General features: G+C 43.4%; 1 protein-coding gene across 1 annotated transcript in view; it reads left to right on the top strand.

Moving 5' to 3' along the window:
- Positions 1–26,575, top strand: part of zgc:101566 (Transmembrane protein 263-B-like) — a 180,368-nt gene that overhangs the window by 2,803 nt on the left and 150,990 nt on the right. The window contains exon 3 of the mRNA XM_060928253.1: positions 9,849–9,960. Coding sequence (XP_060784236.1) covers positions 9,849–9,960 — 112 coding nt within the window. The remainder of the gene's footprint in view (positions 1–9,848; positions 9,961–26,575) is intronic.

Raw genomic sequence — 26,575 nt, 5'->3', positions numbered from 1 at the left:
TCCGCCTCTTCTCCTTTTTCGGAAAAAGCCAACCCTCTCGCGCCGCCTCTTCTCCTTTTTCGGAAAAAGCCAACCCTCTCGCGCCGCCTCTTCTCCTTTTTCGGAAAAAGCCAACCCTCTCGCTCCGCCTCTTCTCCTTTTTCGGAAAAAGCCAACCCTCTCGCTCCGCCTCTTCTCCTTTTTCGGAAAAAGCCAACCCTCTCGCTCCGCCTCTTCTCCTTTTTCGGAAAAAGCCAACCCTCTCGCTCCGCCTCTTCTCCTTTTTCGGAAAAAGCCAACCCTCTCGCTCCGCCTCTTCTCCTTTTTCGGAAAAAGCCAACCCTCTCGCTCCGCCTCTTCTCCTTTTTCGGAAAAAGCCAACCCTCTCGCGCCGCCTCTTCTCCTTTTTCGGAAAAAGCCAACCCTCTCGCGCCGCCTCTTCTCCTTTTTCGGAAAAAGCCAACCCTCTCGCGCCGCCTCTTCTCCTTTTTCGGAAAAAGCCAACCCTCTCGCGCCGCCTCTTCTCCTTTTTCGGAAAAAGCCAACCCTCTCGCTCCGCCTCTTCTCCTTTTTCGGAAAAAGCCAACCCTCTCGCTCCGCCTCTTCTCCTTTTTCGGAAAAAGCCAACCCTCTCGCTCCGCCTCTTCTCCTTTTTCGGAAAAAGCCAACCCTCTCGCGCCGCCTCTTCTCCTTTTTCGGAAAAAGCCAACCCTCTCGCTCCGCCTCTTCTCCTTTTTCGGAAAAAGCCAACCCTCTCGCTCCGCCTCTTCTCCTTTTTCGGAAAAAGCCAACCCTCTCGCTCCGCCTCTTCTCCTTTTTCGGAAAAAGCCAACCCTCTCGCGCCGCCTCTTCTCCTTTTTCGGAAAAAGCCAACCCTCTCGCGCCGCCTCTTCTCCTTTTTCGGAAAAAGCCAACCCTCTCGCGCCGCCTCTTCTCCTTTTTCGGAAAAAGCCAACCCTCTCGCGCCGCCTCTTCTCCTTTTTCGGAAAAAGCCAACCCTCTCGCGCCGCCTCTTCTCCTTTTTCGGAAAAAGCCAACCCTCTCGCGCCGCCTCTTCTCCTTTTTCGGAAAAAGCCAACCCTCTCGCGCCGCCTCTTCTCCTTTTTCGGAAAAAGCCAACCCTCTCGCGCCGCCTCTTCTCCTTTTTCGGAAAAAGCCAACCCTCTCGCGCCGCCTCTTCTCCTTTTTCGGAAAAAGCCAACCCTCTCGCGCCGCCTCTTCTCCTTTTTCGGAAAAAGCCAACCCTCTCGCGCCGCCTCTTCTCCTTTTTCGGAAAAAGCCAACCCTCTCGCGCCGCCTCTTCTCCTTTTTCGGAAAAAGCCAACCCTCTCGCTCCGCCTCTTCTCCTTTTTCGGAAAAAGCCAACCCTCTCGCGCCGCCTCTTCTCCTTTTTCGGAAAAAGCCAACCCTCTCGCGCCGCCTCTTCTCCTTTTTCGGAAAAAGCCAACCCTCTCGCGCCGCCTCTTCTCCTTTTTCGGAAAAAGCCAACCCTCTCGCGCCGCCTCTTCTCCTTTTTCGGAAAAAGCCAACCCTCTCGCGCCGCCTCTTCTCCTTTTTCGGAAAAAGCCAACCCTCTCGCGCCGCCTCTTCTGCTTTTTCGGAAAAAGCCAACCCTCTCGCGCCGCCTCTTCTCCTTTTTCGGAAAAAGCCAACCCTCTCGCGCCGCCTCTTCTCCTTTTTCGGAAAAAGCCAACCCTCTCGCGCCGCCTCTTCTCCTTTTTCGGAAAAAGCCAACCCTCTCGCGCCGCCTCTTCTCCTTTTTCGGAAAAAGCCAACCCTCTCGCTCCGCCTCTTCTCCTTTTTCGGAAAAAGCCAACCCTCTCGCTCCGCCTCTTCTCCTTTTTCGGAAAAAGCCAACCCTCTCGCGCCGCCTCTTCTCCTTTTTCGGAAAAAGCCAACCCTCTCGCGCCGCCTCTTTTCCTTTTTCGGAAAAAGCCAACCCTCTCGCGCCGCCTCTTCTCCTTTTTCGGAAAAAGCCAACCCTCTCGCTCCGCCTCTTCTCCTTTTTCGGAAAAAGCCAATCCACTCTCTCTGCCTCTTCTCCTCTCTCGGAAAAAGGTAAAAACTTCTTCCTGACCCGGTCCTGTTGTTACAGTTCACTGCACAACAATAAGGCATGGTTTATCTTTGGAAATTCCTGAACGCACGTCTGCACTCAAGCCAAATGGCAATGTAAGTAAACGGAAGTGGACTCAACTCAAGTGCTTTGTTTAGCTTAAATGACGTCGCGCGTCGGGTGGTCACGAAAATAGCCGAACAGAAATTCGCTACGATCCGTGCTAATTTATTTTAATTATTACTTATTAGCAATACTTCTTTTGGCCAGAAGAAAATTACAGAGGGTTTTTTAACATATAAAGTTTCAAATGTGCATAAAATTAAAATCGTTGCCTATGACCTTTTAAATAAAAAAAATAAACAAACATTGTAATTTTATAGTTCTTCACTTTTGGAAAATGCTAAAATTATTTCAGTGACTCATCCTGTACTCGTCTTGTTTTCAACCAATTAAATGCCCTGTAGAATGTGTATGTCCCACCCAGAGTGGGTGGAGTTGGTCTTGCTCTAGAGTAGCAGTTCATTATCAGCAAATTTAGTTTTTTCTTTTGCACATCTGTCCACACAACTCTCTTGTACTGGAGAACAAATGGTCGGAATTGATTTATTTCATATTGTTTTCATAGAGAGTGTAATTTGTGGTTGAGACAGTGATGCAGTGGTTAGCACTGTCGTCTCACAAGAAGAACGTTCTGGGTTCGAACCTCATGGCCGATGAGGACCTTTCTGTGCAGAGTTTACATGTTCTCCTCGTATCTTTGTGGGTTTCCTCCTACAATCCAAAGATATGCAGATTAGGTAAAATACCCAGGCACTGGGTTTGCACAATCCAGTGCATACTTGGTGCCAGTCCCAAGCCCAGATAGATTGGGGAGGGTTGTGTCAGGAAGGGCATCTGGTGTACAAAACTATGCCAAATCAAATATGCGGAACAGATCTGCTGTGGTGACCCTGAACAAACGGGAGCAGCTGAAAGAAGAACAACAAGAACAAGAAGGAGGAGGAATTTGTGCAAGTTGGCAGTTTTGTGAGACACTTTTCCAGGAAAAATTTAGTTTTGCCAGTTTGGGGCAAAAATATTGTTACATCCTATGAATGGAGAATGCAATTTCTTCTTCTTATACCGCTGGAGTATCAGTCTCCATCAGTAAGACTAAGTCATATTATTTTATCAGGTAGCATAATGTTTCAAATGGATGATAAACTTAATGTTCAGACAGGTCACATATCTCCCACTGTCTGCATTGCTGATGTCTGACCTTGGCTTCCGTGTGTATGGCATGACTCCAAAAACACACAGCATGGCCTCTCCGTTAAAGTGAACAGATGTGGGAGAAGATGAGAAATCCTTTCCAATAGGCTCTCGCTCAACTCTTGTTGTTCGTATTTAGCTATATAAGTTTGTTTAGAAGGGCTGCACGGTGGTGTAGTGGTTAGCGCTGTCGCCTCACAGCAAGAAGGTCCGGGTTCGAGCCCTGTGGCCGGCGAGGGCCTTTCTGTGCGGAGTTTGCATGTTCTCCCCGTGTCTGCGTGGGTTTCCTCCGGGTGCTCCGGTTTCCCCCACAGTCCAAAGACATGCAGGTTAGGTTAACTGGTGACTCTAAATTGACCGTAGGTGTGAATGTGAGTGTGAATGGTTGTCTGTCAGTGCGTTTACACGCACATCCAAATCGAGCTGCTGTCGGTAATCGAGCAAAGGGTCCCAGCAGGGGTGCCAGAGAAATCCAATCCTACATGCACACAAGGAAATCGAGCTATTGTGTGAGGTACATTGTGCACCCGAGCCACAGGTGGCGCTACACGCCCCATCGTGTTGGTACACTTCCGGTTGTCATCATGAAGAAGAGCTATTCAAGAGTGTAAACAAAGTTATCAGTTCCGTGTTCTCCATTGCGCGTTTTTCTCCCGTCCATGAATTTTAATATATTCAACTCCTTAAGCTGAATGAGCATGAACTCTGTCTCCTCATTGCTCCAGAAGTGCACGTTTCTGCTCGCCATTTTCTCTTCTTCATTTGTTCCTCCTGACCTCTTCTGCTGCTCGCTACTACTACTGTTGTCATGCCGACCGAGGCTGTCGTGTTTCCCGCTTGTGGTCTCGTCACTCGTCACTTCCGGAAGGGGCAGGGCTGAAGTAAGTAGCTCGACTACGTAGCTCGATAGGGTATACATGCACTAAGTAGCTCGGCAAAAATCGCATAATCTAGGTCGTGTAGCTCAATTACGAGAAATCAAGTTCGGTTCAATTTCAGCCTAGCTAAGGTGTTTCCATGGCATTTAGTACTTCGATTTCAGTCAAGCAACGGCAGAAATTCGATTTTCTCTATGTGCATGTAAACGCACTCTGTGTCTATGTGTCAGCCCTGTGATGACCTGGCGACTTGTCCAGGGTGTACCCCGCCTTTCGCCCGTAGTCAGCTGGGATAGGCTCCAGCTTGCCTGCGACCCTGTAGAACAGGATAAAGCGGCTAGAGATGATGAGATGAGTTTGTTTAGATTGGTGTGGGGTGTCTCAAACGCTATTGGCTCAAGCACTTCCTGTTTCAAAAAGAAATACATCAGCATACATTACATTAATGGCATTTAGCAGATGATCTTATCCGGAGCGACATACAACATACCCAGAGCAGCCTGGGGAGCAGTTAGGGGTTAGGTGCCTTGCTGAAGGTCACTTCAGCCATTCCTGCTGATCCAGGGAATTGACCTGGCAACCTTTTGGTCCCAAAGCTGCTTCGCTAACCATTAGGCAATGGCATACGGAAACAATTCAATGCTCTCAAGTCATTTCATCCTGTGAGGACTTTAAAGTCAAAGCCAGCTTGATGCTGGAATTTCAGATTTCCAATTTCCAAAATCTGAAAACACAAACGTATATTTAAAGTAGTACAACAGGTTGTGTTGCCAGCTCACAGCTTCAGGGGGCCTTGGTTTGATCCTAAGCTTGGGTTCCTGTCTACGTGGACTTTTCCATCTTCTCTCCGTGTCCATGTGGGTTTGACACGACGCAGATCTTGCATGCAGACACACAGCTAGTATGAAAGGAGGTCAATAATGTGGCAGTCGAATTTTGCCGAAAGCAAGTCATTAAGATGTTAAGAGGATCTCAGTATTAGATCAATACTTCAATAAGGGCTCTAACGAGATGAAAAAAAAAAAGACTCTACATTCCTAAGTTCAGTCCTACACTCACTGGCCACTTTAATAGGAACTTGTTCTTTATTCTAAGATCCCTGTTCTTGGCTGGCAGGACTGGAACCCAGTGTGGTGTTCTGCTGTTGCATGCTGAGATGCTTTTCTGCTGCTCACTATGGTTGTAAAGAGTTGCTATGAGTTACTACAGTGGGGCAAAAAAGTATTTAGTCAGTCACCAATTGTGCAAGTTCTCCCACTTAAAAAGATGAGAGAGGCCTGTAATTTTCATCATAGGTACACTTCAACTATGAGAGACAGAATGAGAAAAAAAATCCAGAAAATCAGATTGTCTGATTTTTAAAGAATTTATTTGCAAATTATGGTGGAAAATAAGTATTTGGTCAATAAGAAAAGTTCAACTCAATACTTTGTTATATACCCTTTGTTGGCAATGAAAGAGGTCAAACGTTTTCTGTAAGTCTTCACAAGGTTTTCACACACTGTTGCTGGTATTTTGACCCATTCCTCCATGCAGATCTCCTCTAGAGCAGTGATGTTTTGGGGCTGTCGCTGGGCAACACGGACTTTCAACTCCCTCCAAAGATTTTCTATGGGGTTGAGATCTGGAGACTGGCTAGGCCACTCCAGGACCTTGAAATGCTTCTTACCACTCCTTCGTTGCCCGGGTGGTGTGTTTGGGATCATTGTCATGCTGAAAGACCCAGCCACGTTTCATCTTCAATGCCCTTGCTGATGGAAGGAGGTTTTCACTCAAAATCTCACGATACATGGCCCCATTCATTCTTTCCTTTACACGGATCAGTCGTCCTGGTCCCTTTGCAGAAAAACAGCCCCAAAGCATGATGTTTCCACCCCCATGCTTCACAGTAGGTATGGTTTTCTTTGGATGCAACTCGGCATTCGTTCTCCTCCGAACACGACAAGTTGAGTTTTTACCAAAAAGTTCTATTTTGGTTTCATCTGACCATATGACATTCTCCCAGTCCTCTTCTGGATCATCCAAATGCTCTCTAGCAAACTTCAGACGGGCCTGGATATGTACTGGCTTAAGCAGGGGGACACGTCTGGCACTGCAGGATTTGAGTCCCTGGCGGCGTAGTGCGTTACTGATGGTAGCCTTTGTTATTTTGGTCCCAGCTCTCTGCAGGTCATTCACTAGGTCCCCCCGTGTGGTTCTGGGCTTTTTGCTCACCATTCTTGTGATCATTTTGACCCCACGGGGTGAGAGCTTGCGTGGAGCCCCTGATCGAGGGAGATTATCAGTGGTCTTGTATGTCTTCCATTTTCTAATAATTGCTCCCACAGTTGATTTCTTCACACCAAGCTGCTTACCTATTGCAGATTCAGTCTTCCCAGCCTGGTGCAGGTCTACAATTTTGTTTCTGGTGTCCTTTGACAGCTCTTTGGTCTTGGCCATAGTGGAGTTTGGAGTGTGACTGTTTGAGGTTGTGGACAGGTGTCTTTTATACTGATAACGAGTTCAAACAGGTGCCATTAATACAGGTAACGAGTGGAGGACAGAGGAGCCTCTTACACTACGTTCACACTGCAAGGCTTAATGCTCAATTCCGATTTTTTTGTGAAATCCGATTTTTTTGTGAGGTCGTTCACATTAACAAATATATGCGACTTGTATGTGATCCTCAGTATGAACGAAAAGCGACCTAAAAGTGTTCCGCATGCGCATTGCAGGATACGACGACGTCACACGCAGTGAGCATGGCCAGTGTTTACGGAAGTAAAACCGCCCGGTTGCGGTATGACCCATCCAGTCTAGCTTGAATAGCTGTATCCCCCCAAATGGAAATCAGCTCCCTAACCTCTGCATCCTTCCATTGAGAAGATTCAGAACCTTCACAGCCCGAAGCGTCCCTCGCATTGATGTCATGCGCAGGGGCGCAGATACGTTTTTTGAACTGGGGGGGGACAAAAAACTGGGGGGACAAAGCTGCCAGCAAACCAACCCCAACCCCGATATGCCTGTCAAACTTGTTGTGGGTTACCATAGCAACCAAGCTCGAGCTCGCAACCTGTGCAGTCTGCGCATCTCAACCAACCGAATATCAGTCTTTGTTTTATGTGAGTTGTTGCAACTATGTATACACTGCTGTGCACCTCAATAAACCGAATGGTAATTAGTCTTTTGATTTTTCCGTGAGGTTTGCCTTATACAAAGAAAGACAGCATAGACGTTTTTTCCTCCCTATAAGTGGGGGGGACCGAACAAGGTGAATTTAAATCTGGGTGGGACGAGTCCCACCCTCTATCTGCACCCGTGATTATGCGCCATGTTGTTGTAACTTTTTTTGAGAGACCCGCCGCCTACTTCAGCGCAGAATAGTGACGTTTGTGGCTTGTTGATGACGTGTAAGTCGGATGAATGCGACCTGGCGGTTCAGACTGAAGTCGCATATGAAAAGAGCGGATAGGAATCGGAATTAGGACCACATATCCAAACGGCCTGGGTCGGATTTGAAAAAATCGGATCTGTGTCGTTCATATCGTCAATAAAAGATCGGATACAGGTCACATATGGGCGAAAAGATCGGATTTGAGTCACTTCAGCCTGCAGTGTGAACGTAGCCTTAAAGAAGTTGTTACAGGTCTGTGAGAGCCAGAAATCTTGCTTGTTTGTAGGTGACCAAATACTTATTTTACCGAGGAATTTACCAATTAATTCATTAAAAATCCTACAATGTGATTTCCTGGATTCTTTCCCCCCATTCTGTCTCTCATAGTTGACGTGTACCTATGATGAAAATTACAGGCCTCTCTCATCTTTTTAAGTGGGAGAACTTGCACAATTGGTGGCTGGCTAAATACTTTTTTTACCCCACTGTATATCCTTCCTGGCAGTTTGAATCAGTCTGGCCATTTTCCTCTGACCTCTCTTATCAACAAGACGTTTCCAGACAGAGAACTGTCCCACACTCAACTCAGTGTTTTTTTTTGTTTTTCGCACCATTCTGTGTAGAGACTGTTGTGTGTGAAAACCCCAGGAGATCAGGAGCAGTTTCTGGAATACTCAAACCAGTCCATCTGGCTCAAACCAACACGCATGCCATAGTGAAAGGAGGTCACACTTTGAGATCACAGTTTTTCCCATTCGGATGTTTGAAGTGAACATTAATAACTGAAGCTGTTGATTTGTATCTGTATGATTTGTTGCATTGGGCCATCCTTTAAAAAAAAATCTGTTTCCTGTCCACCGGGTGAGCAAAAAAATTTTCAGTCGGGAGGGAGGGATATATTTTTTATATATATATATATATATATATATATATATATATATATATAATATATATATATATATATATATACATGGATGGATAAGAAATCGCAATGCTGTGTTTGCTTTTCCTTTCAGTACTTTATTACAAAAGCAGACACATTTAATAAAATGACAGTTTAATCAACTGAAACTTGTACAAAAACTTTAAGTTAGCATTTTAAATGCTGACTGCAACATTTGCAAAACTTTTACAAAGGTACTTAAAATGTCCGACACGCGGACTTTTTGTAGTTCTAAATCGACCGTTAGGCCTAGTTCGGATGAAAGTACACTATTAAAATGATCACTGAATGACTCGTTTTTCTGAATCTTTGCTATTTTGTTGTTCGCTAGAATACCATTTTGCGATTTCACACTTAAGCAAATGTTTGAAAACTCCGGATCTCCTTCCTTCATGGTGGCTGCGGTTTTTTTGTGCCGCACGGCGCATGCACAGAGCTGATTCAGTTCAGAGTGCGCGCGCACTCGGCGGAGGCAGTAGTATGTCGGAGGCGACATCGGAGGGAACAGAAGCAGAGAACGCTTATTTTGTCTCTGTCTTCTCTCGTTCAATTCCGTGCTGGCATCAAAAGACACCGTTGGTTGTAAATGAAACCAAACTGAGTGGTTGGAGTGTATTTTCATACACAAATGGAGAAATGTTCGCTGAGTGTGTAATTGTGTAGCCCCACTGCAGACCGTTGTCGTTGTTAATTCATAGCATGCTCAGCTGCGTGAATGTGTCATGCACCGAAAATAAGAGATTTACAAGCCAGGAACGCCTCATGATGCAATACGCAAGAAAAGAAAGAAGATTTACTGCCATTTTACTTTTGTATTTGAGTAAAGTGAATAAATAAATGGTCTGTGGAAAATACATTTAATCCTGGGAACTGCGTGCACAGGAGTTTATTTTGTGTTTACTCCCCCCCGGCTGGCTACTTATTTGTCATGGCTGGCTAGTATGAGCCTTAGTGGAAAGCCCTGGGAATGCGTAAATGTCAAGTTCGATTTTAGATTTACGAACCCGAAAAAAATGTCGAAAAACCAGCGTTAAAAAAAAAAATTCAACCGCACAAACGGCACTCACCCGGCCGGTGGACCGGAAACAGAATGTTTTTTAATAATGGCCTTGTGCTGCTGTCAAGGGATCGGCTGATTAGAGAACTGTGTAAAACAGCAGGAGTTCCTAATAAAGTGGCTGGTGAGTGTAGTCTGTTATTTAATGAAAGTGTTTTAGTGGAAACGGAGGTGTATTATTCTCATAGCATGCTAAATTTAATATTTGCAAAAAAAAAAAACTGGTTGAGGGGAAAGTTGTGCCATTTTTGGATGAAGGGTTGGTTTAAATGTTTAAGTGTCGCTTGTGGTGACTGATCCCCCTGCAGGGCCCCGGCGCTGAGAGCGGCATGATGGACGTAATGGATGAAGGCACTACATCACCCACCGACCCGAACAGTGACGACCTCCCACCGTACCTGCGTGAGGATCCACCTGAAGGTACGGCAGAAACATCTCTCTCTTCCTTAAGTTTCATCTCTGCAGCCACGAGCTTTGATCATAATGCCCAAATCGCTGGAAATGTATAGATGACTTGCAACCACGTGATCAAAATGTGCTACATCATGAGCGCCCACCATGATGGTGGATATACAACGCAACTAGGACGACAGCCGCTGAAAGCGTGTCTGTAAACAATGCTGAATTTTCTCAGTATTACCACGATTTGAACGATCGAGCGAAGGTTTGATACAAAGAGAAGATAGATATGTGGGTTTTGACCCATATTATTGAAAAAAGTCAGACTTTTCTGAAGATAAGACGCTTTTCCCGACCATCGAGGACCCAGAGATCGCGTTCTACGCATCTGGTTTGGCTGCCGAAGAATCAAGTCCGACCTTGGACGAAACAAAGCCCATTTTCTGAGTGGGCACCCAGTCTGGATTGTTTCTATTGTATAATTTTGCTGGCGCTCCTTGAAGCCAAACGGTAATACACGTGTTAAAATTATAACAACGACCGAGTGAATCACGACAAGAGAACGTTCGTTTTATAGCAAAATTCTAGCAACACGAAATAAAATTCTTCCATGATCTTATCGAGAAAGCTTTTGAATCTCGCCTGAGACAAAATGATCACTGCAAACACGAGCTGTTTTGGTTTTAGTCCCTGTTAGATCAGCCCTGCCGATGTTGTTCAGCCGTGCTCGTCTCCTCTCCGTACTAAGCCTCAGAGTTTCCTCGCACTCTTTCCGAATTCTAAAAAAAAAAAAAAAATCGTAACGTGCCACGGTCACGAGTATGGCATCGCTAAAAGAACACTTAAAGCAGTGGAAAAACAAAGAGTTGTGCATGCGTGACTATCAGATCAAGTTTATTTGTATAGCGCTTTTAGCAATAAACATTATCGCAAAGCAGCTTTACAGAATTTGAATGACTTAGAGCTAATTTGATCCCTAATCTATCCCCAATGAGCGCGACGGTGGCGACGGTGGCAAGGAAAAACTCCCTCAGACGACATGAGGAAGAAACCTCGAGAGCCTCAAGACTATGTTTTGTCTGGAATGTCGCTTGACCCTGCATTTGTATCTCCGCCAACATGGCCGACATCTGGGTTTCTATTTTGCTTCGACGTCACTTGCAAGTCAAGGATAGCGTACACGGAGTCAAACACGGAAAATGGAGTCAATGAAGAATGACTGATTGATTAAGAGAGTTTTCTTAGATCTGTGTTACTCTGCTTGATAGAAAGCGTGTTTGTGTTAAAACCAGAGCCTTAAAACAGTTATTTACGAGCTCAGGTGACAGATAAGGGGTAAAAACTACAGCATAGAACAGACAGGATGGGATGTGTTGTAAAAGATGGTGTGTGTTTGAGGTTTCAAAGGCCTACGGCAGGCATCACCAAATGGCGGACCTCGGTCCGGATCCGGACCCAGTGATGGTTCTGTCCGGACCCATGACCAATGGTAAATTCACGAGATTAAGTAATTTTCATGAAGCATTATTTTGGACGGTCGTGGCTACTGACAGCGGGCGCTGCTACTCCAGTTAATACGACAATAGCTTCACTCAGTTGAGTCAATAAAATCGTTAGTTTACCCAGCGCACCACAGCACAGCAACAAGCAGAGAGGAAGAGAGTTAAGTTCAGAGACAACCGACCGAGACAACATGGCTTGCTCCAAAAGGCAGCGGAAAGTAGACAAGAAAAATCGTTGTTTTAAAGATGAATGGACAGAGAAATATATGTTCATTCTTCCGGCGAGCAGTTCAAAACCAGTGTGCCTCATATGCTCCGAAAAACGTGGCATTAATTAAAAGCGGCAATGTGAAGCGCCACTACGAAACAAAGCACAGCTCTTTTGAGCAAAGTTATCCTCTGAAGTCCGAGCTGAGGGCACGAAAAATAACCCAACTGCAAGCACAGTATGACAGGGCTACCCGACTCATCACACATACATTTACAGCCCAGCAACGTGCAAACGAATGTTCTTTAAAAGTAGCGTGGATTTTGGGGCAACATAAACACATTGGAGTGTGTTCCCTGGTCTAATCATATGGAATCAATTTTGTGCCAAAATGTTCATACAATACTTTTGAAATATCGAACAAAAACGACAAATCAAAATACAAAAAAAAAAGGCAATTTTTTTAGACTGGCAAACAAATTATTCATGTAATCGTGCAAAATATCAGTCTATTACTCTTCAGAAACCTTTTATTTTTGTTCCGCGTCTTTCTCAGTTTTGCTTGACGTAATTTATTTTGGTTGCGATTCCAGCTTTCTCGTTTGCGCTCCCTGACTTTTTGCTTGCAGTTTTGGCACAAACTTGACGTGTGGGTGGGCTGTCCAGGAACGCATTCCCATTGGCTAACTTGTGTTTGACTGACAGCTACGCTCAGCCATTCTCTACTCGGATTCTGGCGGACTGTTTGACGAGTGACCGATCCATTGACGGTAAACAAGGATTGAGTGGACTTCAGTGGCGACTATGATACTGAATTAATTCAACAAAGTGTAAATTCAATATCATAGTCGTTCCAAACCATCCCGCCCCATGAAAAATTCGTACTTGCATATCTCTCTCTCTCTCTCTCTCTCTCTCTCTCTCTCTCTCTCTCTCTCTATATATATATATATATATATATATATATATATATATATATATATCCCTGCACGCTTTGTGTGCATTATGTCTGCCGCTGGCAGACATTTTACCATTTTGCACCCTGCTGTAAATTATTTGTACCCTGCTATTCTCCCAAACTTTGAAGCCCCTGCTAACAGATTTGTTTGTTTTTCAGTTGAATTGTACAGGTTATAGGTCACATTAAAGTGCATATCCTGGACCAAATTCGTTTTTTTTTTTTTTTTAAATATGAATGTTCCTTTACACACTCATCCAGAAGGTAATTTTGCACAAGGCCATCTGTCTACAGCAGGAAAAAATAAAATAACAAAACGCGTCTGGAAAAATCCCAAGGGCGTCTGGAGCCAGATTCATGACGTCACCTGCGGACGCGCCAGCAGGCTGCGAGAGCTTGCACGGTTTCAGTGCACAGCCTGTGTAGACCAAGTTTAGCAGCGAGCGATTTTGCACTGAAATATGGAATTGTCACCTGAGCGCAATGTGGGAAACGATGAGTACTAATCCCATCATGATTGGTGTTGCTACACCCTCCTATGATACATCTGTTAACCATTTTAATAATTACGTGATAACGTTGAAAAAATTTGCAGAAAACCACCAGGTCGTTTTCTCATAAACAAACCAGTGCTGACGTAGGATTCAGAGGGAGGCGTCCCACACGCGACGTCATGAAAATCGGTGTTTCCTGGGAAATCCAAATGCCAAGTTTTTTCAGAGGCGGACCAATTCGCCTCAAATGGCTCGATTTCAACTGAATTTTTCTGGTATTGCGCAAGGTAAAAAAAAAAAATTGCACAAAATGCAAAACGTGACAGATATTTGATCAAAATTTAATATAGATCTTGCTCCTGAATTTACCCGTGATATGCACTTTAAAGGTGGGAAAAGTTTTGAAATTATTTATCATGGTCTCATTTTTTTTACATCAGAAAAACCGATCATTTTAATGGGGTGTGTCGACTTTTTATATCCACTGTAATGAGGTATGATTGAAAGAAATGGTTCATTGCAGTAAATTTACCTTTTCAGAATGAAAAGTTGATTGATTATTAAGTGATCAGGTTTCAATCACCTTTAACGCTGGAAGGTTCTTTATATTTATGCACTCAGGAAAAAAAACACCAGTCTGTAAATAAACCATCTGAAAACAAACGGTTGGAGACCCGATAACGCGTTTCCTTAATTTGAGTCTTGATCCAACTGCAAACCCTCAAACACAGGTTTCTCAGATAGTGTAGAGAATGAACACCGCAGCTCTTCTCCGTTTATCCCTTGTGCATTTTACTCCGTCAGATCTCTGTCTTTGCCTCATGCTGATTGAAAAGGCATTGATCAAAGTGGTTTCAGAGCTGCTGAAGTGGAAAAACGCTGAATGAGGAGATTTGTAGTGCGGTTTTTCTAGCACAAGATGGCAGTGTGTGTTTGTCAGAGGTGATAAGGGGCAACACAAACACCAGGCACTGCACTGAATCTTTCGCTTCAGTATGCGTCGTATGAATTCCTGTCACAGTCTTCAGAGCCGTTCTATTGCTTTATTAGCTCGTGAAGTTTGTTAGGTGGTGGGCGGTTCGAACTGCCGTCTGCGAGAAGATCCGAGGAGCAGAATTCAACGACAAAGCTTTGATTTTACAGATTTCATTCTCTTAACAATAAATAAACTATAGGTGACATGTTTAAGTGGAAAAGGACTGAATTAAAACGAACGAGGCTGATGCTGTTTGGTTGCATTGTGTTCGATTTCACACCAATTCAACAATTTGCATGAGATCATATTGGGTTGTTTCAGGGTAAACCTTTTCAGGTCCATAATAGTCGAAATCAAATGGAGTCAGAGCAGAGCTCCAGACTTTAGACTCTATGGTCAAGCATCGACCAGAAGCATTTTTGATGGCTTTTGCGATTATATGACATCCGTACAACAGATCATCGACGACCGTGTACCGCCACAGGGAACCTGACCTTATGGTTGCGGTTGTCTCAAACGTAAGGGACAATTTCCAGGTTTTGTTGTTAGCTCGAGCGTCTTTTCCCACTTTTTTCCAGTCATGCCATGTTCATGAGAAATCCAGACAGAAAAGGGTAGTTTGAATGAATGCAACGTAGCTACAGGAAACAGTTACGCTCAGGACTAGTCTCGGCTAGCGAGTGATCTTTGAAACGGAGAACATGATGATGATGATGATTGGAGACCAATAATGAGAAATGGAGAACATGAAGATGAACAGGCAACGTTTCTTGAACACTTGACTACCAGACAATGGAATTTCTTTTTATTTCCATAAGATAGATGGGATTTTATCCAGCGCATATTTTTAATTTGCTTTTTAAAAGAATTAATGCAGGTTTATTTACTACCACAGTTTACGGAAAATATTCATGACACTTTGGTACAAAACTAGGTAAAACAGTTTTATTCGTCCACTTGTTTGTTGAACAGTTGACAGTTTCTGTGATGTAAACATGATAGACGGATGTAATCGCAGGAAGAGTTTTATTGAAAGTATGCTAGCAAACAGATCCAAAACTCAGACAGAACAGGCAGGGGTTGAGTGAGGTACAGACAGGATATGAGACATGATACAATACTCACAGTCCAAAAACACAAACAGGGTCAAAACCAGAAAACGATGCACAATACAAGGCTTTCACAAAGTCTGTGTGTTACTGAGAGTCTTCATATACAGTGTATGCGCTGTGATTGAGCTTGAATCAGGAGCAGGCGCATGGGAGTTGGTCCTTATGGTGTGCATGTACTCTGAGCTCCAACGTGCGTGGACGTGATGATGTAATCAGACAACTGTTTGCCATATCGAGTTTGATATTGGATGGTAACTATACAGTAATGCTGTAAAGTGAAAGTGCTGGTACCCTGCTGTCCACCAGGCACCCAGCAGAGTCACAGCATAATAAATGTCGCAGTGTTTCTGGCGCACGGTATGTGGAGTCAAAGAAAGGAATACAGTGGTGCTTGATAGTTTGTGAAGCCTTTAGAATTTTCTATATTTCTGCATAAATATGACCTAAAACATCATCAGATTTTCACACAAGTCCTAAAAGTAGATAAAGAGAACCCAGTTAAACAAATGAGACAAAAATATTATACTTGGTCATTTATTTATTGAGGAAAATGATCCAATATTACATATCTGTGAGTGGCAAAAGTATGTGAACCTTTGCTTTCAGTATCTGGTGTGACCCCCTTGTGCAGCAATAACTGCAACTAAACGTTTGCGGTAACTGTTGATCAGTCTTGCACACCGGCTTGGAGGAATTTTAGCCCATTCCTCCGTACAGAACAGCTTCAACTCTGGGATGTTGGTGGGTTTCCTCACATGAACTGCTCGCTTCAGGTCCTTCCACAACATTTCGATTGGATTAAGGTCAGGACTTTGACTTGGCCATTCCAAAACATTAACTTTATTCTTCTTTAACCATTCTTTGGTAGAACGACTTGTGCTTAGGGTCGTTGTCTTGCTGCATGACCCACCTTCTCTTGAGATTCAGTTCATGGACAGACGTCCAGACATTTTCCTTTAGAATTCACTGGTATACTTCAGAATTCATTGTTCCATCAATGATGGCAAGCCGTCCTGGCCCAGATGCAGCAAAACAGGCCCAAACCATGATACTACCACCACCATGTTTCACAGATGGGATAAGGTTCTTATGCTGGAATGCAGTGTTTTCCTTTCTCCAAACATAACACTCCTCATTTAAACCAAAAAGTTCTATTTTGGTCTCATCTGTCCACAAAACATTTTTCCAGTAGCCTTCTGGCTTGTACATGGGATCTTTAGGAAACCGCAGACGAGCAGCAATGTTTTTTTTTTTTGGGAGAGCAGTGGCTTTCTCCTTGCAACCCTGCCATGCACACCATTGTTGTTCAGTGTTCTCCTGATGGTGGACTCATGAACATTAGCCAATGTGAGAGATGCCTTCAGTTGCTTAGAAGTTCCCCTGGGGTCCTTTGTGACCTCGCCGACTATTACACACCTTGCTCTTGGAGTGATCTTTGTTGGTCGACCACTCCTGGGGAGGGTAACAATGGTCTTGAATTTCCTCCATTTGTACACAATCTGTCTGACTGTGGATTGGTGGAGTCCAAACTCTTTAGAGATGGTTTTGTAACCTTTTCCAGCCTGATGAGCATCAACAATGCTTTTTCTGAGGTCCTCAGAAATCTCCTTTGTTCGTGCCATGATACACTTCCACAAACATGTGTGGTGAAGATCAGACTTTGATAGATCCCTGTTCTTTAAATAAAACAGGGTGCCCACTCACACCTGATTGTCATCCCATTGATTGAAAACACCTGACTCTAATTTCACCTTCAAATTAACTGCTAATCCTAGAGGTTCACATACTTTTGCCACTCACAGATATGTAATATTGGATCATTTTCTTCAATAAATAAATTACCAAGTATAATATTTTTGTCTCATTTGTTTAACTGGGTTCTCTTTATCTACTTTTAGGACTTGTGTGAAAATCCGATGATGTTTTACGTCATATTTATGCAGAAATATAGAAAATTCTAAAAGGGTTCACAAACTTTCAAGCACCACTGTAAATATGTACCGTAACTGCGATGCGTATCTCATTATTGGTCTCACTGTCACAAGACAATGCAATGATTTATTGACATGAAATACTCGACACTACACAATTTGATGGTTCATTCATAGTGAGATGATGATGATGATGATTATTATTATTATTATTAATAATTTCATCTCATTATCTCTAGCCGCTTTATCCTGTTCTACAGGGTCACAGGCAAGCTGGAGCCTATCCCAGCTGACTACGGGCGAAAGGCGGGGTACACCCTGGACAAGTCGCCAGGTCATCACAGGGCTGACACATAGACACAGACAACCATTCACACTCACATTCACACCTACGGTCAATTTAGAGTCACCAGTTAACCTAACCTGCATGTCTTTGGACTGTGGGGGAAACCGGAGCACCCGGAGGAAACCCACGCGGACACGGGGAGAACATGCAAACTCCGCACAGAAAGGCCCTCGCCGGCCACAGGGCTCGAACCCGGACCTTCTTGCTGTGAGGTGACAGCGCTAACCACTACACCACCGTGCCGCCCTATTATTATTATTATTATTATTATTATTATTAGGCGGCACGGTGGTGTAGTGGTTAGCACTGTCGCCTCACATCAAGAAGGTTCTGGGTTCGAGCCCAGCGCCCGGCGAGGGCCTTTCTGTGCGGAGTTTGCATGTTCTCCCCGTGTCCGCGTGGGTTTCCTCCGGGTGCTCCGGTTTCCCCCACAGTCCAAAGACATGCAGGTTAGGTTAACTGGTGACTCTAAATTGAGCGTAGGTGTGAATGTGAGTGTGAATGGTTGTCTGTGTCTATGTGTCAGCCCTGTGATGACCTGGCGACTTGTCCAGGGTGTACCCCGCCTTTCGCCCGTAGTCAGCTGGGATAGGCTCCAGCTTGCCTGTGACCCTGTAGGACAGGATAAAGCGGCTAGAGATAATGAGATGAGATTATTATATTATTCAGGTTGATTTTGTGCCCTTGGGAATATTTTGCTCATACACTCATCAGGAGCGCCGCTTTTTAGCAGTGACAAAATATCTATATATCTAACATTTGATATCCAAATTAAGTTGTACGCCATGAGAACTAAAGTCAAGTCGGAATTGACGGAGCTGCGAGTCCTAAGCGTTTGAAGTCTAAATGAAGTTGCAAGACTTAAGCTTTCACATCTGATATCTGGAGTCACAACTGTATAACACAAACACCAAGTCTTGAGCTTTCAAGTTGAAGTCATGACTTCGAAGTCAATGAAAGTCATTCCGAAGAGCACAACCTGTGACGATTGGGAGGATGCGCTACGTTAACTCGAGCACCATCTTGATTCTGTCCTTGCTCAGTTTTAGCACACGTCCTGGCAAGCTGTAAAATGGATAAAAGGGAAAACGAACTGCTCTTCTTCAAAGAAACCTGGTTTTATTTTATTTATATATATTCAGCTCCTCTCTGAAAGCACGCTGCATTCGTTGAGAGGTCTAGTGTATGCGCCGAGTGGATGTGTCCAGGCCCGGTCCTACAATACCGATAACCAGGCTTGTAGTATTAGAGTCCATGACCCGGACTCGTGACTCAGCTTGGACTTGAGCACTGATGACTCGGACTTGTGCATTAACTGCATTCAGACTCGTAAATTGGAGATGATGACTTGGATTTTTTTTTCTTTATTTTTGTAACATGCCATAATAATTTGGCATAAGATATTGATATTTATGTATCTCTACATTAATCTTTATACTAATTCCATGGAAGAGAATGCACATTCACCTGTTCATACGTCACGTTTGGGAACAAACTAACATTAATGGCGCTAAAATGCCTGGAGAGAAGCCCCTAGGATTGTCCGCTTTGCTTATAGAGAGCGTGCACGTGACGTCACGAGGTCACGTGATATTCGTTATCCGTCATTTTGGACGGCAAGGTCGCGCATAGAACTTAGACGAACCCGTTCTAATTATCAAGTGTGTGGGAGTAGATCTTTCGAGAATGGTTGGTTATATCTTGTTCAGCATTTGGTTGTACTAATAGACAGGGCCAAAAGGAGGGCCTGTCATTTTATAGATTCCTGAGGAGAGACGCGCAAAATGGGTGTCCGCTGTGCGAAGAGAAAACTGGTACCCCAGTTTTACCAGCCGAATTTGTAGTGAACACTTCATATCAGATTGGTGTCATCTTCTAATTCAATACTACTAGTACATCTGTTAAGTTGATTTTCGGATTGAATGATAGCTGCATACCAGTGGCGGCTGGTAGTCTTTCAAACAGGGGAGGCTGGTCGGTTACGATATTTCCAGATTTTAAAAGAAAAAACACATCAGTTTTGCCCATACTCTTGCCTCTGATCTGGCTGATTGTTGGCAGCGTCACAAACTGTGAAATAACAGGTTCTTTTGGCCCATTAGCCCACTGTCCAATATACATGATGGTGGTGTTGGGGGGGTATATTTTAATATTTTATATTTTAAAATTGTGGCATGTTGTTTAAAAATTGACCTCGGCTGTGTTTTTGTTTAAAAATGTTTTCCAAATTGTAGCGGTGTTTAATTCATATCCAGAAAAATATATATTCCAATATAATATACTCAGCATAAACATTTTAAATAGATTCTATATTTTTGGTCCATCCATGACATATTACTAAAGTAGCCTATTTACTGTTGTTGATGTGGGTCACTTGCTGTTAGCCAATTCACTTTCTCGTACCAGGAGAGCTGAAAGGAACGAGTATTATTCCCTGCCTTTTTCACCAAGTCAGTTTGAGGCGTTGGTCTACCCTGGTCTTTAATTTTAAATTTTTCCTCGAAAGGAAGACTGGCAAATGGCTTCGCCAAAATTAAATCAGCAATGCTTGGCATCCGTGTGCAGCTTTCTTGCTAGCTGACTAGCCCCCTCAAGTTCAAGTTCAGTCACTCAAATAAACGAAATTTCTGGAACTAAGATAGCAAACTTGACAACACTATATTTACACTTTATTTACAATGAAAATATATACAAACTAAAAAAGCTGGTAGAAACCGTATGTAATGAATGAAATCGAAATGTAAGCTGATCTCTTACAATACACCACACCACTTGCGAATCCACATGGGACTGAACTGATGTTGCCAGATACTGCTGACGTTATCCAGCCCAAAATATGTTCAAAACCTGCCAAAATGCACTTAAAACCGCCCAATCTGGCAACACTGTACCGCTGCCTGTCTATAGTTGAAACGAGCTGTCAATCAATGAAAATATCCGGCCGCTTTCACCAATCACCAGTCTCCTCGCGGAAACTGCCATGTCCCTCCCATGTGAGGCTCGGAGTCCGTGGGCGGGCATTTTCGCAGTATTTGTCCAATAACCGTCTTGCATTTTGAGATTGAAAAGCGCATAGCTCCCAAATGCCGTTGAAGTCCATTGAGGCTGGGAGTCCGTGAAACTCCGTGGGCGGGCGTTTTCACAGTATTTATCCAATAATCATCTTGCATTTTGAGATTGACAAGCACATAGCTCCCAATCCACTGAGGCTGGGCTGCATCGCGCTGTCACGAGGGGGAAAAACTCACACACACATTAGGCGAACTGGGGAAAGTTATAACGGAATGATTTCGCTCTGTAGTTGGGTTGAGCACATATATTTCTATGATTCTGGATCTGAAATAGCAATGTTATAAGGTCGGCTATAACATAAGCCTAGCGCAATTCATCCTACATGATGTTCGTCATTTTTAGAGGAGGCTGAGCCTCCCTCGTTGTCTTAGAGCAATCGCCCGTGCTGCATACTTAGAAACTAGACAGTCTCTAACGTTTAAAATGGCTATGCCTAGCCCCACTGCCCTGGTCTAGTCTATGACAATGTTTTATCTTTTTGGCTCATATATGCCTTTGAAAGGCCAATCCATAGTAGGGATGGCAAAAACTAAAAAAAATCTTGACTGACCACCAAGCCTCATTAGCCGGTTAAAGTCGGTTAACCTATGAGTTTAAACAGGGATGCAAATGGCGGATGTGCCTTTTCCACGGCTGAATCACTGCGCAGACCCGATTTTTTTTTTTTTTTTTAGGGGGGCCGTTGGAGTGTCTGAATAATTTAATCAGAGTAAATTTTATATTAAAATTACTAAATAAGCAAATGCCGTTACAGTCCATGAAAAATAAGAAGTATGAGAAGAAAACAGTAAATCAGAAAGTTGCCCACGTTTTCGCGGAAGCTGCGCAAATGTGCGCAGCTTTTTGATTTACTGTTTTTCAGACAAAAACATACATATTTACAACCCTGTCATTATCTGGAACCGAGTTTAAATTTCGAACATTCTTAAGATAAAACGTCCTGCATAGTCTCTTTATGATAAACGTCTTAATGCCACTTACCCGTGAGGTTATCAAGTAGACATTCTTCTTCGGAACCTTCCAGAGGTATAGTTGGGATACCCATCCCGCAACAAAATATTTATAAGCTTCCAGGCTCTTGTAAGCTTTGAGGGCTTTGCCAGTGTAACATGATTCACGATTAACAAGAAAATTGTAAATGTTGTGGTAGGCCAGATCGGGCAAATCGCCGGCACCGCAGCTCCAAATTTCCCTGAACAAGGATTACGGCAAGTTGTACGGATCTGCAATCCCCAACCTGGAACACTTTTCCACGTAACGCTGCCTCACGTCACCTTCAAGATGCTGAACAAACTTAGACAAGTAATTTCGCGATGTAGATGGGGTATTTTCTGAATTTTCTTGGGGATTACTGCCTGGATCCATTACGCTCACGCAAGGTAAACTATCCTGATGCCGTCCAATATGCCGGAGTGGGCGGAGTACACACGTGCGGGTCACGTGACTGCACATCCTCTGTGGGTGCAATCAGTTAATTATTGATTTTAAGTGATCAATCTTGTTAAATCAGTCTCATTAAATTTTGAAGGTCAATAATTAAAATGAATCAATCCCATTGAATTGTTTACTTTGACTCGTTTGAATTGAATCATACCATAGAATCAGTCTCATTCAGTAAATCATTTAGTGAATCGTTCAATGAATCGTTTAGTGAATCATACCATTAATCCTGGTGCTTAATAATAAATTACCAAACAGCTAAATAATGGTATATTTCCAAATTATTACAATCACTTACCATATCACATAACTTATATGCACCTTTTGAATTCTTTGAGAAGATTGGGGACTTCATATATCGTTCACGCAAATAAACACAGTTTGTTTAATAAATGAATTTATTATAACAAAGATAAAAATAATGAATCAATATATACAAGCAGTGAGGTGTGTATATATGTTTGTATATATGTGTGGTGTGGTGTGTGCGTGTGTGTGAAGGACTTGACCATGTGTTTAGCCTCATGTAGCTAACTACATGTGGTGGAGGCCTAGATTAGCCTTGTGTTGCTAGCAGGGCTTTGAACCGGTTCAAGGAATGAAAACGAAAACCGGGAACTTTTTCTATTTCACATGGAACAGAAACGAAACCAGAAACTTTATTATTTTTTATGTTCCGGAACAGAAACGCTTATTAAAAATAATGGTAACCGGTTAAAACCGGTTTTTATTTCGTTCCTCAAAGTTTCTGTAGCCTACAAATAAAAGTCATTCTTCTCCTGCGCAAGTTTCCCGCTGGGGTTCACTTCCTGTGTGACGTTCGCTGATTGAATGGAGAGAGCGGGAAGGTGGACTAGTGAGTAAGTGCATTACTGAGTGTCTGAGCAAAGGAGAGCCTGAATGTTGCAACCTCCCTATTGGCTGTTTGTAAAAATGTATCAGTTGTTGCCCTTCCCACGGGAATCATCGCGGGCTCGAGAGACGAGACCTGACGAGTTAGTTCGTTGGTAGCAGAACAAAATGTCTGGACACAAATCGGGTTTTCAGAAAAGGAAAGAAAATAAACGGAGGGTCGAAAATACAAAAAAGGAGGCAGAAAATGCAAAACGGGTTTTAAGGTAGGACAAATGGTTACTAACTTTTTAAGGCAGCCCGCCGTGGCTGCAGGCTTTCAGTTGTGTCATTGAATGGTTACTTTTCTGAGGCAGCCCGCCGTGGCTGCCTGCAGGCTTATTTATTATAGTCCATTTATTTAAAATAGTTTGTATAAAATGTTTATAGTTATAGTTATGTGATGGTTGTCCTGATTTAGACTGGTGTTTTTTTTTGGGGGGGGGGGGGGGGTTTGCGCGATGTTGTGCGATGTTGCACCCGGGTCCAGATTAGGGCAGAACCGGCCCTGGCTACATTTCAGGTGTAGTTTGTTTTATGTATGTATGTACTTGCATAGATGTGTACTTGGTCTTCCAATATGGCGACTAACAAAATCTCGCGGCGCGGTGACGTCATGCGGTAGCCCTCTATAGGGCCTGACTAGCCTTTGGTAACACACTAAACGAATTATCTTTCATTGTTGGCACTTTTTCTGTTTGTGTAGATGGGAAGACATACTGAGAATCCAAATCGCCAACATTTGAAATAATAATTGTTTTGAATTATTTCTTGTCTTATTTAATGAAGGTTGTAATAGAATTAGCCTACATTTGGCTTAAGCTGGATGAGACAGAGACATAATTTTATAGCCATTTGTTAAACAGCTGACAGGGAACGTAATTAACCGTTCCGGGAACGAAATTTTTTTGTTCTAACCGGTTCGGGAACGTCTATTTAATGGTGGAACCCAAAACCGGAAACGTTAAAATTCCGTTTCTGTTCGGAACGAACCAATAGGAAAAAAATTCTGGTTCAAAGCCCTGGTTGCTAGTGTGTGTTTGTGAAAGGCCCTATGGCCTAGCTAAAGTGTGTTTGTTAGGCCTGGTGAGGCCTACTGAGCACGTGTTGCTAAAGACAAAGGGAAGCTATCTAAAGTGTATCAGGCCTGGTCAGGCCTGTTGAGCACGTGTTTTCTCAGTAACAAAAAGATTCCACACTCATAACATTACCAAACTCACTGAAACCTTGATAAGGTCAAAATGTATGATAAGGAAATTAAATGGTGTTAGTCAGAGAGGAGCATGCGCAGCCTATCTATTAGACAATTGAGAGAACATAGAACCAAAATAAATCAACACGCTGCGTGTCTAACAGTGTAACAGATAAACCTGGGTTTAAATTCACACTATTTCAATAAAAGCAAATTCCTAAGACTATCCTAATTATGCCCAAATGCCAAAATCTTACTTAATCCTGCCTTTAGCATGATATGAAGAACTATTCGCCGGTGTAGTTTCAGGCCTCGCCGTGGGAGCACGTGAGCCGCTCGTGATGGAGGCGTAGAAAACTTTCAGGTCCAGCGGAGCACTTGGGTGGTTCCTGTGGAAAGCAGAGGATTCTTGGTCCGAACCTCAGCGTTCGTGAGGAAAAGTCTCTGATCAGAATAAGATGCACAGCGCTTTTGAGTTAAAAAGGATTCAATCGCTTCTTAACTTTTAACTGCCTGGGCTGCAGTCGTGACGTCACTTCTAATACAAGTAAACCGGTTGTAACTCCGGTTGAGTTTAAAGATCGCGCGACTCTAGAGTTTACCTTTGCCAAGGGTAAGAAAGAAAATCGCGCTGAGTGATGGATCTTGCAAGAAAGAAGACGTCTTTTTGGCGGAGAGCATCTCTTTGGGTGCGTCTAGCCCCCTTGAAAACCGGACGCGAGAGACAAAATGACGGAGCTTCCGCTTGGATTTATGCGTGCATGGCGGACTGACGTAGATGATCCCGCCCCGGCGTGATGTAGGTCAACGCGGAAGTAGGCTGATGGGAAATGTAGTTTCTTAAAGAGACAAAATGGCGGCATGATACCTACATCCTCTATACAGACTTCCCGTGCAGTGGGGAAAAAATGCACTGCTGTGTGTTCCATATGTAGAAGAACTATCGAGGAGACGACGGGGACAACCTCGAACTTCAATCGCCATTTGGCAAGACCACACCCAGAGAAGGGAGTGGCACGCTATGTTCATTGCTCTGTTGATAGCGGGGCTTGCTTGCTAACCGATGAACTAGCTAGTGTTAACCCTCTCTCATGTTATTTGCCCTGTTGATAGTGGGCGGGGCTTGTGTCGGACTCAAAATTTTCTTTAATGACTTGGACTTGAACACTGGGGACTCAAAACCAGACTCGGACTCAAGGTCTAGTGACTCAACTACAACACTGCCACTAACTGTAACTATACAACTATAGCGATAACTAACTATAAATAAATCGGTCCCCTGCAGTTTATGTGGTTGGTGCTCACACCGGACCGATAACGATACCTACAGCCCAGGCCTGGATTTATCCGTATCAGTGAGATTTGCTTCTAGAGCCGTTTTTCCAGGCCTGGACCTGATCCGATTAAACATCTTACCAATCAGCTAATTGTTTACATGTGACATCGTCTGAGCACGTGCTAGTTTTCCCTGGGCATCTTTGTACATCCTTGTTGCATCATGAAGTCACGGATTCACAGAAAATAAAAATATAATCCAAAGCACGGATATTTTATGCACGGATATGTGATCTTTTCAGTGAAATATCAATTGCAAATTAATAAACATATAAATACAGGTAAGATATTTTAATTATGAGCTTCAGCAGTCCAAGTTTTTTAGACTTCTTAATTATTATTATTTTTGTCATCTGTGATGCGAAATCTGTAATATACTGAAACATCCGTGACTGATCCGTAAATTATTAGCATCCGTGATGCATCCGTATTAAAATCCGTAATCACTCTTTTTTTTTTGCGGTCCAAATCCTGCGCTCTGATTGGCTGGTGAGCGAGTCTGTATCCTACGGTACGGACCCCAGTTACGGTCCTCTGGCGACTCGCTCGTTCACAACAACAAACATCGTAGCAATTTTTGTCAACTTTTTTTTTAAGATTTATTTATAAGATTATCAAAAATCTGATAAATTTTTTTGCCAGCATTTCTCAGCATAATAGCATTAATTTTACATCATGGATAGTGATAACGACAGTTTTCACAGCGAAAGCGAGTTTTACTACCCTGAGGAAGAAGAAATAAAAGAAAACATTTCAGGAGAAAGCTAAAACCTGTAATTTGCTAACACCAAGCAAAAACATGGCTGAATCCTGAACGACTCAATTTTGTATAACTAGGGGACTACATACCGTAGGCGGCAAAACGTATTTTTTTTTCCTGCCATGGAAGTGCACTTGTATACCGAGGAGGAAGCCATTTGCATTACAGCCGTGAATGAGGATTCAAAATGGCGGCTCGGCTCGGTTTTCCCTTTCGGGCGCTCTCGTTTTCTGTTAGAATTTGGTAAAGAAAAAAATAAATATATTATTTACCAGCTTAAGGTCGGTCTGGTATGGTGAAATACCGTGACCTCGGCCTTGAATACTGACCTCGGCCCAGAGGGCCTTGCTCAGTACTTTCAAGACCTCGGTCACGGTATTTCACCATACGGACCTCCCAGCTGGTAAATAACATATATG

The sequence above is a fragment of the Neoarius graeffei genome, chromosome 8, assembly GCF_027579695.1.
Source record: "Neoarius graeffei isolate fNeoGra1 chromosome 8, fNeoGra1.pri, whole genome shotgun sequence".
In the NCBI taxonomy this organism is placed as follows: Eukaryota; Metazoa; Chordata; class Actinopteri; order Siluriformes; family Ariidae; genus Neoarius; species Neoarius graeffei.
This window is presented reverse-complemented; position numbering and strand designations above follow the sequence as displayed.